The following is a 26,576-nucleotide window of genomic DNA, read 5'->3' as shown; positions in this document are numbered from 1 at the left end:
CACCGGTTTACCGAGATGCGGTTATTTGTCGACGATTGCACCAAAATCGTTCCACAGAGGTAAATCCTGCAAAAATAGAGGGGAATAGGGTAAATAGCCTCTTTGAAGTCTCATTCAAACTTTTCATTTTATTTTTACATTATCTCATTTTCACGCCAAAAGTGATGAGGAATGTGGGTCACCATTGGCGCAATAATCCTAAACAAGCGCATACCAATATATCAATCTAATTTTGTTTAATCCGACCGGTTTCCTGCAAAGCAGCATGACAGAAAGTGCGCCTTTGAAAGCCAAGTAATTTCGTGTATTTCACTTTGAACAAGCCCAGACTTCCGAAACCTGGATTATCTTCTATCCTTAAACCAGAGCCTCTGCCAACGATTACGTAAAAAGGGCATTTATTCAGCTTTTACCGCAATTGATTCGATACTTGAATAGATTTTAATTGGTAAAGTTCGAGAGAGGTGGAGGTGGGGTAACTTTTCTGCTAGAACAATAAGTCAGAAAGCAGTTTCAAGGTTTTATACTACGAAAATATAAAATTAACGAGGCGAGGTCTATTGCTGAAGAAACTACGAGCAATTAACTCGCTGAATACGGCTTGTACCATGAAAAGTCTTAAATGCACTCATTAATGATATTGAGATTCATACGCGTACAACAATCCCCTAAAATAAGAATCCATACAAAGGCAGTTTCCATTATGCGAAGCGATTCTAAACTGAACTTCCAACTCTATTGTCTTCTTTTCTATTAAATTTGCATTCCGAAATCCTCTTAAACTCAAACTACTCTTAATACATGCTCCTTAGGCCATAATCCGTTTTTATGATCACATTCCAAAGCTGTATCCCGAAAGTAACCACTTGTATTAGAGTTTATTAGAGACTTAATCAAAACCGAACATTTAGAGATATTATTAGAAACTTGAAACTCAAACTTCCTTAGCTGTTAGCAGTTCTTATTATTTATTTCTAACTTCAGGAAGCTAGAAGCTAAAGTGGACTAGAATAGTTTGCAATTGACATTTAATGAAAATCGAAGTTTCTCTCTCGTCTAATTTTGTAATATGGCTCGAAAAAGTACGAATCACTGAAGCGTTAGAAGCGGATGAGAATAGAAAAGAAATATTTGGAAAGCAAAATAATTGCCTTTTTCTTCTGGAGACAGTTTCAGAATAATATAGAATGAAAGGGGCTTTTATCGCAATATAAAGCGGATTTACAGGGGAAAGGAAATTTTTCCGTACACGACCTCTTCGGGTTTAAAGGGGATTTTAATGGGGCGAGAAAGAATGTGCTATTATAAATTTATATGAAAGCTTAATTCATCTAAAATCATGCCTTTAGCATACTTTTGCACCATTCAAAAATTTATAAAAATTACAAACTTAATTGGAATTCTATTCATGATCACTCAAGCGTTGCCAGATCTACTTTTGTCCTGTTTGCTTTGAATACTAACCCACCGCGATCGATGATAGTTTTGTAGACGTTTTTAAACTAGCGATTATTCCCAAATAATTACGGTACAAATGTATACCTTTTTAGAATGGCTCGAGAGAATTTTTTCACTCCAATTTAATAAAATAATAAAAAAAAATCAATTGAGCAAAAAAAATTTTATTGGGCTGCGCTACCCACTACACCCCAATGTAAAAAGATATTTTTTCTTAGTTATACGACCTTTTTTCGTGCCACCCTCAAAAAACATGGTCCTCCACTTTTGTCGCATACTACTCTTTGCATGCATTTCTCAAACCCTTCAACCTTTTTTGCCGCCCCTTTCGGGTTTATTGTTCTTAGGAAAAACTTTCCAAAGGAATAGTAAAGGGTCATAATTCAATTAATGTGAGCCATGAAAACGCTTTTTTGTATTGGTTGCCGTTTTTGAAGCAGGGCGGAAAAATATGTTGAGAAGTATCGAGTGAATTACCTCTAAAAACACTTCACAACAGCAAGCCGAGATTGTAACTCACACCATTTGTATTTTTTCCTTGGTAAATTGTCGCTCATAGCGTTAGTTGCGTATTTTCAAATAAAACTCTCTTCTTTGTTGGAAATTTGTTCTCCACTCCTCCTTTTCCCTGCCAGCTCCTCAGGTCTAATCAGCTCCATAACTGATCTAACCATATTCGTATTTGCTTGGAGAAGAAAGAAAAAATATCAATTGCGATATTGAAAGTGTATTTTATCTCAAATTTTTTAATGTGTCGTATATCCTAAATCAAGCTTTGTCGGACCTACGTCTAGGTTGGTTCAAGCTATATTCGTTTCCTATTTAAGTGAGAAACTCGACGAAGTTATTTTTTAAAAAGATTTCCCATATCTGCCAAAAATAAGGGCTCAACTTAAAAATAAAAAATATGGTGAATAACTAAGATGAAGTGCTTCGATCTTCGATACGTTCGTAATGCGAAGAGCTTTCCGGCACTCAAAAGGCATATTCAGCACTATAATAGATTATTCTATTTTCTTCAAGAATAAGATCTGGCAATGATTGGAGGAACTGTAAACGCCCGGAAAATAACTTGCAGCTGTGGGAGTTCCACTTATTTAACCCTTAAGTCTTAATATATCAGTACAGCACTACTAACTTTATAAGGAAGATAAGTTTCCAGAACCGAGATAGGTGCCTTATCGAGGGATTCTCGACCGTGAAAACTTTTTTCCATTGTTTCGTGACATTCGTGTCATTATTTCTAATTAACCTTTACAAAGATTAAACTCAATAGATCAGAGTTTTAATAACTTTATTTGAAACGTAAAATCCTCGGAAGGAGATCCCTACACGAGGAAATCCCCAAATGCGAATTTATAACTTGCGGAATGTGGCATTTTTCCAATTAATTACTCGAAGCCAATAGATACAGAAACTTGGAAACTTATGCGAAAACTAATCTCCATTAAAAACTCCATAATCCATTATTAACCAGCGTTAGATCTGAAAAGTACCAAACTTATTTTGAAGATGATTTCCAGCGAAGGTACTCCGCAGTCGAAGACTTTCGTTAATACTTTTTAAAATATTAGGATCATACCACATTTTAAACATTTCCTATTTGCTGATTTTGGAGAATGTGTTGTTAGCAGATATACAAATATTGATGAAAGCTTACAATATACAGGGCTATTCAAAATTGAGTGCAAATATTTCAAGAGAGAATTTTGAAGTCAAAATAATATTCTTTCTTCCTATAAACTTGTGTCCTAAATAAAATGTGCCCCTTCAGAGCTGGAGTTGTTGAAAGTTGGTCGAAAAAATTCGATTATGTTAAATTGTAATCACGTTTACCGATAAAAATTTATGAAAATTTACAAGCTCTAGATTTTTAAGCGTTTATTAATTTTTTTGCTTAAAAAATTATGTAAACCTAATTTCAAAAGGGATGTAGTGGGCTTACACTTTGCATAGTCCACTTTTTATGTTTCCACCGAGACCGTATAAATTTAACTATTTTCGTTTAGTAAGCCACAAAAAAAAATTAGAAATTTTGATGTCTTGCATTTTTTTGATACATCTAACCGTTTTCAGGAAAGTCGTTTTTGAGCGAAAGGATAGGGTTATCAAAATGACAAACTATAAACCTTGATGGGCCGTAGCCCCTGCCAGCCCTAATGTTTTTGCTTATTTTCTTTTGTAGATTTTTTTTTACTTTTTTAAAATAAATTACCTTAATTTTTCATAGCACGGATTAGATATATCCTACACCAGCTGCGATACAACCCTCCATTGTTTTCCACATAGGTACTCGTACACGTTCCAAAATTCCAGGAACGTTCCTTACAGATTGGAAGTCACCAATGAGGAGTTGACGGCGAACTTCTACCGAAGGCACTAAGTTTTTTAGATATCTCCCCAAAAAAAATCCAGTATGTTCCAATCTGGAAATCGTGGAGGCCAAGCTGTGGGACCTAATCTACCAATCCAACGTTATGGCAACAACAAATTTGAACTATGGCGCACCGCTATCCGAAAATGAGTGGGGACACCATCGTGCATAAATCACATTTGTTGACGAATGTGCAAAGGCACATTATACAAGAAACCAGGCAAATCGTGTTGTAAAAATCTTGGAACGTATCACCATTTAAAGTTTAACGAAAAAAGGGCCAAATAGTTCATCTTCAACAATTCCTACCCGTACGTTTAAGCTGAACTGTTCCTGATGGCGGGATTGTCTTGTCTCACGCGGATTTTCCAGTTCCCAAACATGTAGATTGTGATAATTCATCACGCCATCCCACATAAAATGAGCTTCGTCGATGAGAAGGATCCGAGTTATAAAATTAGGATCCCTTGCGTACTTCCGACATATCCAACTCGCGAACTGTAAGCACCGCAGAAAATCTTGAGGAACCAAACCTTGAACCCGAATATGATACAGATATAAAGTGTGTTCCTGCAAAACGCGTCAGACAGTTAATCGAGAAACATCCAAATTTCGTGCGTTTATCTAGAATTTAAATAAGGATTCTCATCGATAATGCTCAAAATCTGTTCCTTTCTAACTAAGTTGCGAGTTTCTCGAGGTCTGCCACCACTGTTCCTTGGAGTTTGAAATGTGCCATATTCCAGCAGGTGCCAATGAGGATTTGTGAAAGTTCGACAATTAACGAAGCAGGCGGTTAAGATATCCCAGTGCATACATTCTTCGAGCTTCAAGTTCGAGCTTCAAGGGCGCTACCATCAGCCAGACCATTAACTTAATGTATCTCAGCAATATGGTCAAATGAATACGGTCCATTTTTCGTTTTAATGTTCAAAGGAAGAAAAAAACAAACTGCGATAATGAGTTAACATTTTCGAGGAATAAAAAACAGATCGAAACGAATCAATTTTTTTCAACCCAATTTTGCATGACTCCAGCTCCCAATGGGTGCATTTTAAGATGCAGGTTTCCAGGAAGAAACAGTCTTATACTGATCTCAAAAATACTCTCTTCAAATATTTGCACTCAATTTTGAATCACCCTATATACAGGTATTGCACGAATTAGTTATAGTTCTATCCCATGTGAAAATAATCTAACGGAGTGTTCATGTGATATTCGTACATCCAGAGTGGGGCAACGAAAACGAAATGGTTCAAGTTTAGAGTTCTTAAGTTCATTAAGATAAAAAAGGCTTAGACATGTCAATTTGTTTGTGAAAGGGAAAACTTTCTAGCCCTGCATCCGAACCTCTATCTTCAACCCCTTGAGTAGAGCGCCATTTATCCCTAAAATCTTAAATTGGAAGTGTGGTTGGGTAACATCTTGTTTGACAGTCGTTCAATTCTCTTTTCAATGAAAGTTAGTTTCTGACATAATGATGTCACTCTAACATTGTAAATTAGAAGTTTATTCGATTCATTTACGATCACGGCTACAGTTAAAAAAATTAGTTCAATAAACGTTCAAACTGCTGTTCATTAACTTCCATGCAATGATGCAAGTTCTTCTCAAATCGATTTCTGACATTATGAAACATTTCTAGTGTGATAAGATGACACTCGTTAATAATCTACTGCCGTAAATTTTGTAAGCAAGTTGGTTGAATAGCATAGATCTTAGATTTTAGGTATCTTCACAAGAAGAAATCTAACAGCAATAAATCTGGAGATCTCGGTGGCCATTCAATAGCGCCCTTTCTACCAATCGACTTTCCTGGAAATGCTTGGTTTAAGTACACTCGTACGTGCTGTTCATAATGCGAAGGAGCGCCATCCTGTTGGAACATGACTTGGTTTGGTAAATAGCACTCATCGTTTTCCACGATTTGGGTTATACAGGTCCAAGTGCATTCTCCAACAGTTCTAAACACATTTCTCCATTTAAGGTGCCGGGTAGAAAAGATGGTCCAATTAGATGGTCACCGAAGATACCAACTCGCACGTTTAACTTTTCATTATGATGCGTGTGTGTCTCGTGAAAAATTCAATCGATTCTACGATATTCATCAAAGTAGCGATAACTGTGACGGTTTACAGTTCCATTGACAAAAAGAGAACACCAATCGGAAAAACAAACGTTAAATAGTAAATTGAGGTTTTGATTTGATCGATAACTAAAAATTTCGTGGAATTGCAGTTGCCTGTCGAAGTCATCCTCGTTCAGTTCTTGTACTAATTATATTTTATAAGGATGAAATTTATGTCTTTTTAATATTCTTCGTGAGCTAATTCACGTAACACCTGACGCTTCACTCAACTTCCTCGTACTTCATGATGAAGCACGAGTTACGTGACCTGCAACAGCTACTTCCAAAGTTTCATTAACTACTGGATGTATAAAATCACGCTTTTTGTTAAGTACCGATCCAGTTTGGATAAATTTTTGCACGAGCTCGAGGACATGCTTCCGATTAACATGTTTGTTAAGATGCCATTGGTTGAACATCGCACCTGTTCTGTATCCAGATTCATTATTTGGATGGAATATTGAGGTAGTTGCAACTATTTCAGCTGTAAAGGAACCCATTTTTGTACAAGCCAGAAAATCAATAAACCACTGAATATCAACAACCACTGCTTTGCTGTCCTCGAAGATTCCCTGGCTAGGGCAATGTGAGATAAGATTGTTATTCTACCTTTTATAAAAATTGTTTCGTAAACAATTCACCAAATGAATAAATTTCTAATTTACGGTGACAGGACATCTTATTTTAAAAACTAGCCATTTTTGAAAAGAGAATTGAACAATCTTTCAAGGAAGGTGTCACTCAAATCCATTTCCAATTTTAAATTTTAAGATTTTAGGAGTGAAGAGCACCCTCAAGGGAATGACGGTAGGAGTTCGGATATGAGTCTAAAAGGTTTCCCTCTCGACAAACAAACTGACGTATTCAAGCCTTTTTTCTTTCAACGAAATTAAAAACCCTAAACTTGAACCGTTTCGTTTTCGTTGGCCCACCCTGTATATGATATTCATGTGATTATAATTGAAAACAGCTTCGCATTACCGTTTAATGTCAAGAAAGCGAACATCTTGACTTCTAATATAGACATTAAGAGGATTCGTCTCTTTTTGAAGCTGGATGGCAGCCATATTCTTGGATCGATGTCGTTCATGCTCAGTATTCAGGGCCGATTGTCTGCCCGTGTGTTATCAGAAATAAAGCCGTGATTTATTTTTATCCATTTCCAGCCATTTTATTAAATAAGAATCAACCTAGAACGTCGTTTCTCGGAGAAACAATCGCATTTCCAGACAAAAGGATTGTTTTAATGAAGTTATATCCAATAAACCTCCGACGTCGTGATTCATAATGTCAACAGCTTTCATATCCCTTTGGCAATAAATATATTTATGATTTGCTTAGCGAATTGGAAAACATATCTCATATTCGCAAGAATGGCTTTTTGGTGGTTTATAACTAATCGCCGGTCTGGTAGAGACGTCTGAAAATCGATGATTATTCAAGAACCAAAAAAAAAAAGGGAAATTTTAAAACAAGGAAATTTTAAGGCGTGTTGTTGCCTAAATTGGGAATGAATTTAAATTCTATACAAAAATTTAATAAAACCCTGGACCCGGGGCGTAATATTCACAAACTGGCTAGCAAGAATTTTTATATTCTACTAATGAAATGCGATAAATTTCGTTGTCCGAGTTATTATAAATTCCCGAGTAAATTCCAAACACAGTGCCGCGCTATCTTTGGCTTTTTCCTTCATTTCTAAACTAGATGATGTATTGCGTCTACGTGTGGTAATATATCGCGGGCGAATGCGAGCTAGGAAGCCATTTCTCTTTCTATGCTTATTGCGTATTTTATTGTAAATTTCGTAACGACGCCAACAATTTTCTAAATGGGCTTCATGGGAAAGATAAATCTACAAATATTTTTTTCGGGTAATATAGAGCTCATACACTCAATTTCTTACCCATTTACCACCGAGGTAGCCAAACATTTGAATTAATTCCGTCACTATACTATATTTATTCATTTCGCCTATTTAAGTCGGAATAATATGGAAAACTTTCTTCTTATAAACTTTCCGAAACGAACTTATTTCTGATGAGAAGTTCTGTATAGTATTAAACCTAAAATGAAATAATCAAAAAGCACATTTTTGAAGTCTACCAGCTTTCTTAAAAATGTGAATTTGGTTGACATTTACCTCAAGTTTGTTGGAGACATGATAACTTTTCATCTCATAATATGTTTCCATCACAGCTACTACATTTAAACGGGCAATTAATGCATAACAATCATTTAATTTGCACACGATCGTATATTTAGGAAAAGACAGAGAGTTAATAATTTGTTTAATTATATAGGCTTATTTAATATAGTTGTGTAATTCCAAAAACGCCTCAACATTTAATCGTTTTTGACAGTGAAATCTGGTATGCGTTAGAATATTTAACGTCAACAGATATGGTTCCAGCAAGACGGCAACTCATGTCACAGTGTGTTAGCTGTTAGAGAATATCATCGAAATATTTTCAATGGAAAAGTAACTTAGTTATGTATTCTATGGCCCGTTAGATTTCCTGACTTAACCCCTGTGGATTATTTCTTATAGGGCCGTAAAACTGAAAATCTACCAACAAAAGTCGTTTCTGGATGTTAACAATTTGGAAAGGATTATTTTAGAACCATGTCACGAAATTATCCAAAATATAATAATGTAAGTTTTTGTTTCGTTACTCTAGGGTATAATTCGAAAATGGGTTTATGAGGATGGACGCGGCTTTGGTCTTCACTTTGAAATAGAATCGAATCGAATACCAATAAGGATCAGGAGTTGGAATAGGAATTCCGCGTCTTCGGAAAAGTCTTAATTACTGAACATTTTGGCGGCGCACCATGGGGGTACCCTAGTTGGGGGTGCCATCGACACCACGTGCACTACCCGTCGCAGTAGATCGTGGTGCCGAAGCTGCGATGAAATCCTTCGTGGGCGGTAATTGCGTCTGTAACATTAGAGCCGACAAAGTTTATCATAAGCAATACCGATGCCGACAAAGTAACTCGGTGGAAATTCTCACGCACCAACCAAAGTCTACCGTGGACGTGCCAAAAAGGTACATCATCTCCTTAACAATAGCTTAACCCTAACTCTATTTACAATCTTCAACCGTTCCGATAGAGTCTCGACCTGATCAGAATGCGCAGTGCAATACATTTAAAAACTATCTACAGAGCGGTTGATTTGACTACTGAATCTTACGATAATGAATGTATGACGGAAATTTGGCAAAAGAACGATTAAATATTTTGAAAAAGGCAGTGGCTATGGTGAGGCCTTAGTGCAATAACTTGAAATTAAAGTAAGTCATCTTACATAGTGACACAAATTATTAATTTGTTGTTTTTTCCTATTAGCGAAATAAATTATTTTTATGCGTTAATTGGGTATTTAAATTGCGTAATTGTTACGAAAACGTGTTAAAAAAAAACAAAAATCTATCATATAAAAATTATTAAATTTTCTTGAGCGAAATTCGTGTTTCAGAAAGTTGGCATATGACTCAAAAAATGTGATATGTGACTATTTCATTGTAGGTTCAAGACCATGCAAAACTGTCTATGAAAACTAACTGTTTTTCGTAAACTTAAAAATAAAAAGATTCCCATATAAATTACACTTAAGTAGATACACTGTGGTCATGATAAAAAAAAATTGCACGCTAAGTTTAGAGTTATCTGTGGGAAAGTTATGGGATTTCCTTCGGATGATGCAAAGTCCTCAAAAACAAAATGTGTCTTCTCAACCAGTTCTATATGCAGGTTGTGTCTGTCGTCATTTTCATTCATGAAAATTTTATACGGATGAATATAAATATAAGAAACGTTAGTGGCAATTCCGCAAAAGTCATCGAGCGTTGAAGTAGAAATGGAATTTTGGCCGAGGAAATTTAAAATTTAAAACAGAGTGCTCACAGGAGTGGCCGGAACGGCACATTTTTCAGTTATTTTTTAGAGCTTATATTTTCGAAACGTGTCGGCCAATTTTTATAAACAAAACGGAATCTGCAACTTCGTTTATATAGGGTAAAAAAATGCCATGAAAAACTCTCAATTTTCAATCCACTGCACTCGGTACCTACGGTTATCTCAGGTTGGTCGAGATAATTCCATATAGTGGCTTTGACCTACGTTTCGTGCCATTTTTCGCGAATTTTCGATTTTTCGACAATTACAAAAAATTACTGGGTATTTTCAAAACTGCGTAATTTTTTGCTTAATTGCCCTGTAACTAGAAATTGCACATAAAAGGCCATTTATTGCAAAATTAGTGGCGTATATTGGCGTGTCAAAAAGCAAACACATGCAGGAATCGCACCAGTTAAATTGAAAACAGACTTTCATTGAAACGTGACTTAGGGGCTCTGGATGATACCCCATATCACATATTTGAGAGTGTCTTTCATTTTTTATCTAAAAAATACAGAGGGGGAAGAGTAATGAGTTTTCTTATTTTTCCTGAAACTTTAACACAAATATCACCTAACCTGCATCTGTACAACAAAGTTGGTTTTTCTTTACACCAATATGTTCTGCTGCACAGATAAAATTTTCCTCAAAACTTCCCTCTCATTAAATTCAGTCCCCCTCAATTGGGCCACACTCTAATCTAAAAATATATTTTCTTCTGGTTTGACCTCGAGCTTCTGCAATGACAGCTACGCTCTAAAATCTTCAAATCCCGGCGAAAGCTCCCTTATTCTCCTCAATGTTCTTCCGGGATTACTTACCACATACCTTACATCATTTGACAATATAATAAAATATAAAATATATAGAATAAGACATATACTCGTATAAAATTCAATTTTCGGAAGTTGCGATTTTTAACTTTTCTTTCGAGTAAAATTGACCTTTAAATAATATAACATTAAATTTGTTTTCTGATATTTTGTAGCGCACAATTAGCAATTGCATGAAATTGCAATATATAATATAAATTTGCAACTCAAAAGACTTTTTTGTACGTTATTAATTGGATCATTTTAAACAGAAATTTGACATTAACATGATAATACTCGTAAATTTTAATTCAAATTTCTAGTGGAGCTGTTTGTATGTGAAGAACATGACTAGTGCCTTCTTGTTTACGCCACAAACCCTCCCTATTGAACGACGTGTTGTGGACACGTGAAGGATTTACGACTGTGAATGAATGAAATTTTATACGGGAACCGTGTTTGCTAAGCATAGTTTATGAGCCAGTTCTTTTTGATGTATCTTTTTACGACCGTAGTGCAATAGTTTAGTATATTTAATTAAAATAGTTCTGTGCTCAATGCCGGCCACAATCTGCCACATATTTAATAATAGTTACGCTGGGAAACCGGAAGCAAGTTTAACAATACCTGAGGAACTTGCCTATTAAATCTACATCAGCCTCCAGTTAACAAAGTTATTAACGGATCCGTAGGGCCTTGCGGAACCAACTTCCAACTTATCAGCAAGTGGGAGTTTGCATCAGGCCCAACTTTAAAACTTCATCGGCGAAATAATTTTTAATATTCAAAGAGGATTTGGATTGAATTTTTGCATTCATTAGATTCAAGATAAACTCCCACTAAGGGAGTTAAGCCGAGTTTAAACTCTCTTTCGGAGAGCGCAGGCAAACAAAATGAGTTACCAACAAGTTTTCTTTGTACCTTTTCTATCAGCCGGCTTTACAGGATAATAGAGATTAGCTTTGCTCATTAATGGAAAGCGGATTTGAATAAGTTGGACGATCAAAGTCTTGAAGGATTTCCAAGGGAGAACTTGTTGACTGCAGGGCAAACTTTAGATTTCTTTCGTTCTGGGTAATTAACCCTTTATTGCCCAGGAGAATAAATTTCGAATGCAATAATGAATATGTTGGAACACTCACTTTAACACCACAATAAATCCATCACTGTCTCTGGCAAACAAAATCCTTTGTCAAGCAGCGTTTCACAACTTTTGTTTTCACGCCAGAATTTGTAACTACTTTTTTATATTGCGTTAGATGTGATTTTGATCACATTCCATATTATACCGATTACTTCACGCATTTCCGTTAAATTCATTTGAATGTCGGTTTTATGTTCCTTCAAAATCTGCAGAAATAGGGCAGCGTCACCAATGTAATATGAAGTTGTCTATATGCTAAATGAACAATACCTATTTCCATATCCTGAACCAAAAAGCTTTGTGTCCCTCGAAATTTAGAACAGCAATAAAAAGAGCATTATATAGGATTTTATTGGTGCTTAGGCTGAACATAGACCAGAAGAAATCTAGCTAAGCGGATTTCTGGAATGTAAATGTGAAGGGAGTGCCTTAAAACGGTCGCTCCAGATTTAAAGTTGCCTGAAAAAAAGGACTGTTGTTGGTAAGCAGTCGGATTTTGCTTTTGTTTTTGTCTATAGGACCTAATCGTTTGTAATGAAAAAGGAGATTTTTTTTTTTAGATTGTCATCGATATCAAAGTTGTTTTTTTGAAATTATATTAATTTTAAAAGTTGAAAATACCCATACGAAATGAAAACAGGAAACTCAAACATATGGTGAGTTCATCTCAGAATCGCTCTATGCAAGAGCAAAAGTAATTTTACAATCAATTTACTCAAAAATAATGCACGAGTTTGTCTCTATTTACCTCGGATGCTCGCTTTAGCTCACACTTCACTACCAAATCTCTTTTTTTGGCAAACTTCTTCGATTCACTGTTTTATTTTGTAATTATTTATACTTTTTCTTTCCATCTACAGGATGTTTCAGTAACTCTGCTACAAGGCGATATCTTCGTTATGGTTAGAGATACTCGAACACGTTTTGGTGACCAATTGTCTGGTTCGATGCAACGCATTACGTGATGAGAATTTACTGTTTTCAGTATTTCCCGTTACACTGAAAGTCAATATCAACTTTCTTATTTTGAATGGAACACCCTGTATATTTGCACATTTTAGATATCACGCAATAAACTGATTAAATAATTATTGGGACATCGCATTCCTATATTTTTCATTTTCATCATTTTTCATGGTAATAACTGAACAAGTGACTACTATAACTGACTACTCCATTTTGTCATAAACCAGCAATACCGCTTGCAAAACTAACAAAGCTATTTCGACATATTATTTCCCCATATTGAAACTTACAAGTTTGATTAAGAATTGTTAATCATTCCATAGACATAGACCAGAAATAGGGAGACCTAATAATTATTTAATCATTTTACTGTGTAGTATCAAAAAATGCAAACATGTACAGGGTGTTCCCTTTGAAATAAGGAAGTTGACATTTACCTCCGGCATAGCCGAAAGTAGGAAAATCAGCAAAGTCCCATTACATAACGTGTTTCATCAAGCCAAACAGTTTGACTCCAAAACATTTTCGGGTGTATCTAATCATAACAGAGTTGTCGCTTTTTAACAGAATTACTGAGACGTCATATATTTGTAATGATCGATTTGAATCAATGGGGGGACCGCAAAATACATTTGCTTACAAATTTCTATTTTGTAATTTGATTAAAGCGTGCTTACCTCTTCGTAAGCGCAGAAAATAAATCTTCTATTCAATAAGGTCTTGTGTACCATAACATTTCAGTAAATGAACCTCATAATTTATCTTTAATAAATCAGCCTCAATGAGATTTTTCTTTATTATTGAATTTACGAGATTAGAAAACCGATATGATGCAACTCTCACGGAGTAAATATTTTTCTCGATTTAAATATCAGATTAACCCACAGTAAATTGAATAGCGTCCACATTGAACAGTTCCGATCTGCTTAAATTAATTTAAAATTAAACGAACCCCTACCTAACACTCAATTACACCAGAGCTGACGTTGGCGAATCATGTGGTGATATTTTGTTGTTGTTTATTAATTTTTAATTTATCGAAAAGCGTTCTGAAACATCTCACTGAAACTCATATAATTGCATCAAAGAGTTATGAAACTCATCAAAATTCCGTTTCCAAGATTGCATAATTTAATCTTAAATATTTGCAATGTGTTCAGAATTTTCGTGGAAAGCCTTAGGATCTGAACCGTTCCTTATCAATATTCCTATCAAATATAGACACATTTTGTGATGCGGCAAATACCCGAAGTTTCCGTAACACGTATCTAATTAATTCACTCATAACCAACTTAGTGGAAATGCGAAACGAGTAATTAATATTCAAAATAATCGTAGTGAAACTTAAAGTCCTCTTATAATTTTGCCGAGACTTAATGATAACACTTAATTAAACAAATCTCTGATACGAGCCCACTCAATATGGTGAAATATTTTGATATATTTTGATTTTATTATATTCATTTGTTAATGCCTGAAATTTTGATATAATTCAATAATTCGCGAATTCATTTAACGGCCTCTTTGCAGTGTATTATGCGAGTGACTATTGCCAAAATGAAGCATAGTTTGCTCCCCTATTCCAACATTCCACAAAATCCCGATAACCAGATACCAACATATTTTATCGATTTTTAATCTTTTCAGTTACAACGATATAATCTTAATTCGTTAAATACATACATAGTTCATTTTGACTACTATTTTCTTCACAAACCATTAATGTAAAACTTAATTTCAAAACACAATCTCAAAAAAAAAATTTCTAATCCGCAAGACTCAGAAATATCCTTTATCAATCAAATATTTGCCAATTTAACCCTAATAAACAATTTCCATTGCCTACGCCTATGTTTGGTATTAGTACTGCCATAAAAAAATCAGAACCTCTTCCAAGGACACCAAACATCTCTTATAGATAACAAACTCGAAAATAAGTGTTTTAAGTACTTTATAATGCCAAAGCTTGGTATTTACCAATACCCTCACCCCTAAAATCAATATTCCAATCAACGAATATCAGTACGAACAAACAATCAATTTTCCACCTTTAAAAAACTAGTTCATTGAACCTGCATATCAAACCCATGCACGTACCGAATTCAGGTCTAATATTAAATAACAAAGTAATCTATTTACTACATTTTCCAATCGCAAATTCTCACAAATTTTAATATTAACATCAGCATTCTCTATTTGTTACATATAGCAGAATCAGTTCAAAATAACTACCCAATAAAAATCAAATTCATTGCACTTATCGAGAGAAATATATATATAGAGTGGAGCAGCTAAATTGAATAAAATATTTATATAATAAAAAATATATTTCAATGTATGTGAGAAAAATACCGAAACACGTCAATTTTAGGTTGTGATATTAGATACTGTAACGTAACAATTTTATTCTTAAATTTAACCGTCTTTACGTAAAAATTGCAACTCCTAAATCTTGAAATTAGAACTATGGATTTGTGATACCTCAATTGAAAGTTCTTTTCATTCTCTAATCAGAACTGCTATGGTTTTAAACCATATCGCCAAGAGTAAAGAAAAAGATGAATTCATATAATTCACGACATTCTCTGTAATAAACTTACAACTTGATAACTAATACCATTTCTTTATTGATGATATAATAAAATAATAAAACAAATTAGTCTCAATTTTCTACGAGATCTTGAAAATGTATGTCTCGAACTTCTTGGTAGTATCTTAACCGTAAATAAATATGTCTCTTAATTTTATTCAACATCCAAGGCGTAATTGATCTAACCCCAAGAATTATTTTTCTTTTTAAGTTAGCTAGATCGCGTGTTTAGTTTTATACACCATACTTTTCAGATATCCCCATATGAAGAATTCTACTGGAGTAAAATCGGGTCATCACGGTGGCCACTCTAGCGATCCTCGCTTCCCTCTCCACCGATTTGGAAAAGTTATTGATTTGTTTTGTTATTTTATTACATTATCAATAACGAAGCGGTATTAGTTAATGAGTTTTTAGTTTGTTGCAGAAATTTCGTCAAATACATAAGTTCACTGTTTGTGTCACATACTGTTTTCTATTATTCTTTCTAAAAAAGTTCAGCAATTTTAAATAGAAAATAAAAAGACCTTTCAAATGAGATATCACAAACAGATACTATCAATTGAAAAATTTGGGGGTTGAAATTATTGCGCAAAGAGATTGAATTTAGGGATGAAATTTTTATGTTGCAAGACGTCACTGCAGAATGTAAAATTGGCGTGTTTTGGTATTATTATCACGTTTGTATGTCGAAATATGAAGATATTGAATTTGTTTCATTTTCCTCTTCCACTCTGTATGCAGTCCTTATGAAACCTACTTGTTCCGTTGACTCAAAACCAGCAGTAAAGAATATCAAGAGATCATCAAGCTACAGGGTAGAACCAAGAGGAATACAGGAAAATATTGAGTAAGCTCTCCTACCTATCGTATGTCAAGTTAAAAGCGATTAATTATTGAATATTAATAATCAACTTATTAGCAATGCGAAAGTCAAACCAATCACCTTTCTTCTCGAATATTCAAACACTGATGTTTCCTCGCCATCTGAAATTTCACCTACAAGAAATTAGATTCGGTGAACGTCATAAACTGAAGTAAAAAGCTTTTCCGAGTTGGTCCGTAGGAAAATACGAAAAGTCCCCAGCCATGAACAATAATAATTTATCTCTTAATGGATACCGCCGATAGGTCAATTAGAGAAGGGAGGAGTTATCAAACCACTTAGTGCAGCTAAGATAGAAAAATATACTGACCCGTTAGAAACCGCCAACAAAACCAAATGATATATTCGCCGATGACAGATAATTTAGTATCCTTTTATTATAAACATAAAACTATATTTTTCAATATTTCTTCAATTGAAACAATATATATATTTTTTTAATAAACCTATTCGACGATCTTGTTAGTTCACAGAAAACAGAGCACCCAGTAATTATGGTTTTAAAATTAAAGTAAGTCCATTTTTGAAAGAAATTCCAGTGTTAAAATCTAAAAAACAAATAAAGGTTGGTCGGCCCTCCATAACTGTGTATACATGCTTAGACAAGTTTGAGTATTGACCTAATGAGATAATTGATGTCCTCCTGAGGAATTCCATTTAAGATTATTTGTACAGCATTATTAAGAAGCACTAATATTTGAGCAGATGGAATAAATTTTAAATTCTTTTACCAACGTTTCCCCAGAAATGTTTGATAGGTGAAAGATCTGGAAATCTGGATGAATAACGTAACAAATCGATCTTGTCTTTTTGAAAGTATTCCAGCGTCAGCTTGATGGTAGTGGGCTGTATTATTGAAGAATTCAGTTAGGGAGGATCTCGAAATTGTTAAAAAATGTTTTTCCAATGCTTTCTGGAGGTAACGGTGGGCGATCATATTTTCTTCCATGAAAGCCAAAAGTGACCTGCCACTATGGGCAATAGACTCCACGGCATTAGTTCTACTGTCAGGTACTCTGAGCTGTATTGAAAATTGAAGATCGCCTTTTACTTCGTCGTCTACTCACTCCTCATGCTTGACCATATACTCGCAGATAGGTCACAGTACTCTCATCCACTATAATCATTTTTTGTACAAGCTCAGTAAATTTCGTGTATACTCAGAAATGAGAGGTTGTTACCTCTCACTCTATTTGTAAGTACGAAATTGATCCTGAAATTCCAAAATTTGTCTGGTCTTTTTGCCATAACTCGTTCCTTTATTGAAACTTCTAGTCAACCTAGCAGGAATTTCTCTAAAAGGTAAACGAACCTCTTGTAAACAAACTGTTCGATTTTACCTTATTGCTCTAGACATGTTGAACAAACCAAAAAAATACTGTTTGAAAGTAAATAATATTCTAATAACACATTGTCAATCTGTTGTCCCTACATAAATATGTATATATTTACTATAAAAATATTAAAACTTCTTGATAACTCAAAAGTTAATGCGCGACCATGCTAGAAACATCGTTAGTTTTTCATTCTAATACTATACATGGTGGCTCATTTAAAACAGTCCACCTGAAACATCTTGAATGGATTTTTTTCTTCGGAAAAACCCGTGATATTGTCAATTCTACTTTTAAGGGGGACACGTTTGGATCATAAATTCGTAGGTGTAGAGTCATCCCCCTAAACGGGGTGGCAACCCCTCCAAGAATCTTAAATGGCGCGGGGGGTCAAGCGGCACATCAAATCAAAGGTATTTCAGTTCACTTTATAAGTATTCTGAAATTTTGTTTCAATCGTGGTTTACACTATCGCAGAAAGGATTAAAATTGTTACCATTCATTTTAAAAATAATGAAGTAGCCCGAACAACTGCTGAAATGTTTAATGGAAGGCATCCTAGTAAGAATCTAACCCGTCTCTACGTGACAAATTTAATATCTAAATTCATGGAGACTGGATCCGTTGCAAACAAAAACATAAAAGGCGACACGCCGTTACCAACGAGGCTGCACAGATTGCAATTTTGGGACACATTGAACTGGATTATGTAAATCAAGAAAAGTTTATTTCAAGCACTCGAGAATTAGAAGCAACATCAGGTATTTCACACAGTAGTATTCAGAGGATCTTGAAAAAGCATAATTTCCGACCCTTCAAGATACATTTCATTCATGAGCTCAGTGAAGATGATTCAATATGTTGGTTGGTATTTTGGGAAATCGTATTATTGTACCTTTTTTTCTACCCGATAACTTGAAGGATGAATTTCAACTCAATTTGCTCTAAGACTTCATCTACCCTCACATTGTGAATATCCTTCGAAACGAGTATCGGAACTCAAAAAATGAGATATTTTTGCAACAGAAGGGTGATCTGCCACACAATGCGGCTCCTGCGTGTAACTTTTTGGATCGACTTTTTCCGAACACTGGATTGACAGAAATGGCTTCATGGAATGGCACCCAACGTTGCCTGATTTAACACCATTGAACTTTTTCTTATGCAGCTATTTAGAAACTGTTGTTGAGCAAACATTTTATTATTGTATGAAAGTAAATCGGTCGCAATTTAAATACTTAATTAAAAATAACATTATTAAATTTTTTTTTTCGATTTATTTCATCGACTTTTTAAAACGGATTTTTCCAATATTTAAAGGTGGATTAAAAAAATTTCAGTATACTGATAAAGAGAATTGAAATATCTTTGATTTGATGTGTCACTCGATCCCCGGGCAATTTATGATTGTTGGAGGGGTTACCACCCTGTTTATGGAGATGACTCTACACTTACAAATTTATGACCTAAAAATATCCCTCTTAGAAGTAAACTTGAGACGTCTCAGCATTTGCCGAAGAAAAAAAATTCCATTGGACATATTTCAAGTGGACTGTTTCAAATGGACCACTCTGTATATTTACTGCTATCTGTTAAGACTTTTTACTACAGCGTTTGATACTTAACTCGCATGTAGCGGGTCATGTTATTACACAGGGTGCTCCCTAAACATATGGCGCAATTTTAAGGAAATATTCTTTAGGTCAAAATGAAAACAGAAGTTGCTATAGAGACTTATCTGAAATTTCTTCATTTCCAAAATACAGGGCATGGAAAATAATTATTATTGTCTAAAACTCGTTTAAATCAATTAAATTAAAATTTTCGTGATATAATAATATTATGATGACTCTTTTAGATATATCAAAGATCATCAAGAAATTTCAGGGGCGTGCCCACGAGGCAAGTCTATTGAGATTTTGCACTAGAGTAGTAACGCCCCGAAGCTTTACACAATTTACATAATTATTTTGAATAGAATACATAAAAATACCACTTTTTCCAGTCAAAAATTTCAAAGACCTGCACATACCTGAACAAATTTATTGAAATAAAAAAAATTTTAATAAGTTGAATCATCACTGTAAAATCTACCAAAATCTTTACTTCCACCAAAACTTTTGCAATAAATCTCTTTCTAAGTGACTTGGGAACCTCTTTTAAACCTTCAAGTTTTGTTTTTTAAACACTCTGTATTAGGGTAATGAAGCAGTTCCAGACATACGTGTAAAGTGCCATATTTTTTTACTCCCTACAAGTTGCATTGCACGATTAGGAAGCACCCTGCATTATTCCGTCAGATGAAGCTGCGACATTAGCGAAATTCTTCCAGACAGATTTCGAATCTGTTCATGTACGTTAGTGATGCGTGAATTCTCGAGAACATTCTCATTAGCTTATACTGAAGCGTCTATATAGCGTATATTGCCTTTATGCAACATGTAAACCATACAAGGTTATATAGGTAATTTGTTGCTTCAAAGCCTAAAGCGTTGAGATTTTGTATTAGGGGAGGTGATCTGTTTGGGAAATCCTGAGCGCGGTGTTGTCAAGTGTTACAATTTTTCCCTAGATTTTTGGAAATTGTATATGTGTACCGATGTTATTTTCCTATATTTAGAGGAAATCTGGAGCTGATAATCTAGTTTTCGTACATAATATTATGGAATCTTTCTTTTTGAAATTTCGTTAACTAAAATTTATATATTCTGCTGCGATCATAGAATTTTTAAAGTTCAGTTTTAGATTATAGTTATTAAAAAAAATTGAAAGTATTCCGACTGTGACAAATTGTCCGGAATTCGTCGTAAATTAGTATTTAATAAAAAGCGTTTAAAGAATTTGAAGTTTGAAGCAAATTTGTGGATGTATTATATCAGAAGTGGAGCAGGAAGCAAACATAAAGGAGAAATATGCAAAAGTTAAAGAAGGACAAAGCAAAGGATAAGGAAGACAAGACGTGAAAATATGATAAAATTATTGCCAAATTGAAAGAAAATCTGAACAAGCAAAAAAATAATGACCTCAAATATCCCGGAAGCTACACTTTAAAAAATATTTCAAAGAAAAGAGATTATAGTGCACAGACTAATCAATACAAAATTGAACAAGAAACCTCTTAGCTTTTCTTTTGCAAAGGATCACTTCCTAGTGTTTCCCTTTCACAAGCTCCAAAACAACTCGAGAGTAAAATAATCTTGAAAATCCCGCGGCTAAAACTTCGCCAAATTTCACACTTGAATATTTCCATAAGCTTTGCCCATGAAACGCCATGGATTTAAAACTCATACAAAAGATTAATAGGAAATGAAAAAGCACATCAAAAACATTTAATTTCCTGTCTCCTGTTCGTTTTCCGGCAAATAATGGCTTTGTTGTTGCAAATACAAAAAGACGAATGGAAAAATATTGCATTACTGCGGAGTGATTTGCATTTTCTTAGGCCCTTTCACGACTACAAGAATCAATTAATCGCTGGCAATGATAAACGACTTTCATGTGCATATTTTATACATCCGATTGTGGACAATTGGGTCACTGTGCCCCTCTTATATCATCAAAAATAGATTTAAACAGCCTTGTAGTTTTGGGCCGAATTTGGCCTCGAGAGACAAATATCCTCATAACTTTTCCACATACCAAGCGAAATGTTCAATAATTTTCAGTTTCAAAATTGGAATAAACAGCAGGATATTTTGCCATTATGCAGGAGTTAATGTCCTGCATGAATCACTGTGTCTTTTATTGTGCCGTTAAAGGCAATTTAGTGCCTTTTTTACAACCAGGTCTGTTGGGAAGTGAGGAAATACGGATGTTAAAGAGATTGTTTTGTTTTACATTTCAGTAAGTTGCAGGTAAACAACTTGAATGAAAAGAATTCTTAAAAGTGGTTAGCCCAAACAAATCCACACTGTGTCGTTTCATCAAACTGAAACTTTTAAGTTCGGAAAGTTCGGCATATTCTTCTCGTCGAACCTTGAAAGAGTGGAAACTCTGTGGGGTAATCTAATTTTGTTAAGTACGTGCAAAAATTCCTCAAAATGTAAACAAGAACATTTGCAAAGAACAAGCGGCAAACGAGATCAAAAGCAGCTGGTCCGGAATACCCCTGAAAGGATTGAACCATTGTTAGAGACGTAATTCGATTGAATTTGCGACGTCTCTTCGGTCGTGATTGTTCCCTGCAAGATAAATAAATAAGTTGTTCGATTTTATGCAAGGCCAATCCAATGCATGCGATCTGTGTCTTTGTAGATTCTTTAGTGATCACCGCAATCAGACTTCGAGGTCGGAGAAGAAGATGAGGAGAGTTTTAAGGATTTTGAGGTCTTTTATTAGCAAATAGGAAAATGTCTAAACAAGGAAATGTGTATTTGCAGATTAGAAATTGAGGGAACAGGAATCACTAAGTACCTATAACTCGGAAAGGAACCGAGGGGGAGGGGGGTAGCTAGCCGTAGTGGAAAAGATGATTTTGTTGTTGCAGGGATGATTGCCCTTTTTGAGTGCACGCTCCGATGTTCTGTGGTCCCACGTGACAGTTTTAGGTGAGGCTTACTGGGTTCCCCCGGAAAGATGCATTGAGAGCCATATTGATTATTGTGCGTTTTCTAACAGAAGATTGTGCAAAACATCCTCTACTCCACCAACCGTGAACGTGCGTTCGTACGGAAAATAATATTAAATGACGTTCTTCTAAATTTTTTTTGCTTAGTAGAGCAATTTTTGAAAAAAAAATTTTTAGAAAAATCTGCATGCACCGTATCGGTAAAAATCATGAAGTACATTTCAATTTCATACAAAAGAAGGTCTTAAAAATAATATCCTAGTGTTATCTTTTTTCAATGAGTATTATTTTAAATTAATAAAACTTAAAACACTCGGTTTTTCGCAGCTACGTATGTTCGGAATAGCCGGAATATTCTCGATCTTAAAGCGAATTCTAAATGAATATTAATTTGAGCCTCTAAGCCCTATTTTAACGAATCCCGTGTCTTTTATGATGCAAAGCTGCATACATGCCCGCCTTTTGTACCACCCTATATAAATAAGGACCAGTTGATTATAATGTTATATGTAGTTCAATACCTACATACAGTTAAGGTCGAATGTAACGAGGGCGTGGGAACCAAGTAGAAATAGCCGGTCATTGTTATATCCAGAATTGTTTTTATGGCTAAAAAAAAATATGAAAAAATACAAAAATTTATTTAAAAAGTTAAAAACAATGACGGACAAATGATAAAACTCAAATGATTTAATTTAACTTTTAGCTTATTTGTATTTACATATGTATGGTAAAAACACATTATTTATACAAATATTCAGTAATTTTTATTTGCTTTATTCAACGTAACGTAAAGTAAATACATTCGATTTTTTTTCAGAAGCCTCTCGCAGCCGGATTAACTCAGTAACGCAAAAGAGTTCGGGGTTTTTACAGCTTGTATTGCTTCTAAAATTAATGGTGGCTCAAAGTCTTCATCACTTTTACCTTGAATTTCTTGATTGATAATGAACACTTCGTTTGATATTTGATCATCAGATAAACTACCGTTTATTCCCAAGTAAAGGTCAACATTTACCAAATCAGTCCATAATTCGTCTGACAATGTAAGGTTTTCTTTTATCACACAAAAAGGCACATCACCTTCTATTTCAAAATCATTATTTATCCTTCTTGTCACCTCAGTTAAAGGAAGATCGTCCTCCTTTTCGAAACTGTCAGTTACTGGTGCTAGTTATAAACCTGCATGTGTAAAACAATTTGTAATTGTTTGGAGCGATGCCCTGTTCCATGCTTTAGAAATCATTGATGTTGCACCCGAAAGATTAATGGTACGCTCTTTATTTTGCTGATTGTTTTCAATAACATTCATTAGCTGGCACTTCCTAAAATGAACTTTCATTGATCTTATGATACCCTGGTCGACTTGCTGCAGAACTGATGAGGTCTTTGGAGGGAGATATTGAATTTTAATTTCTTTAAATTCGACACGATTGAGTACGCTGGACAATCGTTTTCAAAAAATTTTTTTTTTTTAATTGAGTTTACAAAATTTTTATAAAAAGGTCTGACCTCATCCGGATTTCATATTAGCCACGTACGACACAGATAACGACTTAACATTCTTGAAATGGCGACAGTTTTTTGATCTTCCAATAACAATTAACTTCCGCTTTTCTAATCCTGTCATATTGCTGGCAACAAAGTGAGTAACCATTTCCTTGGACATTTTTCCATGTGTGTACTTTTTTACTTTACATTTCAGTGTTTCATCGCGAAACATTTTAGCGAAAAGACCCGATTCGTCTGCTTCAAATATATTGTCATTCAAATTTTTTTTTAATTTTCAGCCACACAGCTTTGAGCTAGTTTTCTGTCACTGCATCTGGTTTACTGGCAGCTTCACCAACTATTTTTTCATACACAATGTTACGTTCTTCGCCAGAAGCGTTTAATCTAACTTTTTGAGTATTTATATTCCGGGCCTTTATGCATTATTTTATCAAACTGGTCCCCTTTTGCCTGTAGTATTGCGCCACTGATTGCCGATCCCGCAATTCCTTCCTTTTTAAATCACTTAAATAATGCCTAATCAATATCTTCACGGTTGGAAAACTTAAATTTTTCCTTTGGCAACCAATTTTCATTAAACGAATTCTTCATATTTTCTCGGTTCTTTCAAATTGTAGGAACAGTTGGATGCGATATGTGCAACATATTTGCAATGATATTGTTGCTTCCATTTGCTTCAAGTCTGGACATTATTACACCTTTCTCCTCAATGGTCAAAACTTTTGTTTTTCTTGGTGTCATTTTTTAAAACGTTACGAAATTACAGTAACGCAAACAAGCTGAATGTATACAACGAATTTACCCTCCAATTTATATCATTCTCAATCGTAATTCAGGAATTTTGCCGATAATTCTTATTCTCTGCATTCTTCTAGAAAATTACTTTCTTTGAGCCATTAACCGACACAAAACGTAAATGAAAGTATCAACAGATAAAAAAAACTCAGATTCTATGGCGCAACTCAACAAATCTCTTTACCGCAGTTTTAGTTGCTTAGTGCCGATAAATGGCTCAAAGAAATTAATTTTTGAGAACGGCATGGAGAGGATAAGAGTTATTGGAAAAATATTTAGTGTATCTGTAGTAATTGCCCTGCAAGGTCGATACTTTCACCATTCAATTAGAAATTTCGCAACAAGAGACCGAATCTTATAAAACAAAAAACGGTGTTTTAGCCGTTTTACGCGAAAATCGCAGAGAAACAACAACCATATATTGATGGGTGCAATGTTATTATTAAAAAAAAGTGGAATTTGTCTATACAGCCCCTAAATGCATTGCTTTTTAAAAAATGTCCGCCACTCTTTAATGGCTTTTCAAAGAATGCTGTTAGTGTCGATTTTATACTATAATTACTATACTATGAGTATATTCCGTATTGCCGTTATACCAAGCTAGCAAACCACCAAAAATCTCTTTTTTGGCGAAGTTAAAAGCGATTTTTTTACAATGCGGTAAATGCAAATCCAACCAAACGTTCGAATTTCCGTCGCTATATGCGACCTGTCGTTATAACCGACGTTGTTATTTGCACCATTCACTGAATTTATTTTCAATAACGAAATGACCCATTTTTCTATAAAACACTCTTTTGAAAACCAATTTTTATTTACTCCAAAGTATTTTCTACTGGTTGGATTACCTAAGTTTTGTTCGACATTAGAGGCAACACAAAAATATTATATATGGATAAAATGACATGCGAAACCAACATTTTTAAGACCCTAACATTTATATTTACCAAAAATGGCCGTACATCGTTTCCATTTCAAGTCGATATCAGTCTAGAGAAAGATGGAATTGGTTAGAAGATGATAAGGGAACTAAATGACACTCTCGGTTATCTGGAACACCTTGTATATTTGCGGTGGCTGCCTCTGGCGAAATAATTAACGAGAAAATTTAGGGCTTTTAGCCTGGTATACACATACCATAAAAACTCGATCGAGACAATGGTCGCGCTCTTCTCGCAGCCACTTCAAAAAGAAAAATATTTGGAAACATAATTGCGACTACGTTCAATTAAAAATTTCCAAATCGACGTAATTCAAAAACAATCGATTGTTAATTTCCCGAAGTATACCGAGACTAATCCAATAATTTTCGTGGAAAAGTGGCATAAATAGTGGAAAATTGCATTTCGCATTGTGCGCCTCGCAAAGACCGAACTTTACGATTTTATTTTGTCAAGCAGCTTTTTTAAATTGTTGTTGTTCTGTGATGGGTATTTTGTACCAAATACGCTGGGAACAAGTACGTAATAAAAATGCAGCGTAATTCTGAATTGAGTGACAAATTTGTTGATATTGAGTATAGAGCCTGATATGCATTTTGTGCACTGGCTTTTTTAGAGAGTTTGATGATGGATTTATTGCATTTTTTTAAATTTGCAGTTTGGTCATTCGTGAAGTAGTTCCACAAATATTGTTTTTCCCTTTCCTACATTTCGTGGGGCTCTGATATAATTTGAGCCTTATGTGGCCAAAAAATTTCATTTCGTGGAGCTTCGGTTCTCCGAGAGAAAATCCCATAATATCTATTTCCCGGCCCAAGTACGTCTAGTTAAAAGTGCATACGCCCTAAATAACTTGGACTCGCAGGAAATTTATCCCTGGAACTCTTTCCAGATTCCGTCGACCTGGACCTGGCAGACAGCGTGGACGTTCTAAACGAGCTGGGGGCCTCGTTTCCGCCCTTGGAGAGCCCTCCAGTTCACTTTGCCACTGAAAATAACACGGTTGTGACAGCACAAACGGGGTCAACTGCTCTAGTTCCTTGTGTCATCAACAATATCGGAGATGGAACGGTAAGTAGATGCGGCCGCACCTTTATGTTTCCACAATTTTTCCATTCCGTCAAAACTTTAAACCAATTTTTCAACGGGAAATGGTATAGTTC

At 34.8% G+C, this 26,576-nt stretch overlaps 1 protein-coding gene across 4 annotated transcripts in view; it reads left to right on the top strand.

Annotated features, from left to right (window-relative positions):
- LOC136339702 (transmembrane and immunoglobulin domain-containing protein 1-like) overlaps nucleotides 1-26,576 on the top strand; it is a 263,800-nt gene that overhangs the window by 171,533 nt on the left and 65,691 nt on the right. For all 4 annotated transcript variants that reach the window (XM_066283138.1, XM_066283139.1, XM_066283137.1 and 1 more), the window contains exon 4: nucleotides 26,306-26,484. In XM_066283138.1, the coding sequence (XP_066139235.1) occupies nucleotides 26,306-26,484 (179 nt within the window). The remainder of the gene's footprint in view (nucleotides 1-26,305; nucleotides 26,485-26,576) is intronic.

The sequence above is a fragment of the Euwallacea fornicatus genome, chromosome 6 (assembly GCF_040115645.1).
Source record: "Euwallacea fornicatus isolate EFF26 chromosome 6, ASM4011564v1, whole genome shotgun sequence".
Lineage (NCBI taxonomy): Eukaryota > Metazoa > Arthropoda > Insecta > Coleoptera > Curculionidae > Euwallacea > Euwallacea fornicatus.
This window is presented reverse-complemented; position numbering and strand designations above follow the sequence as displayed.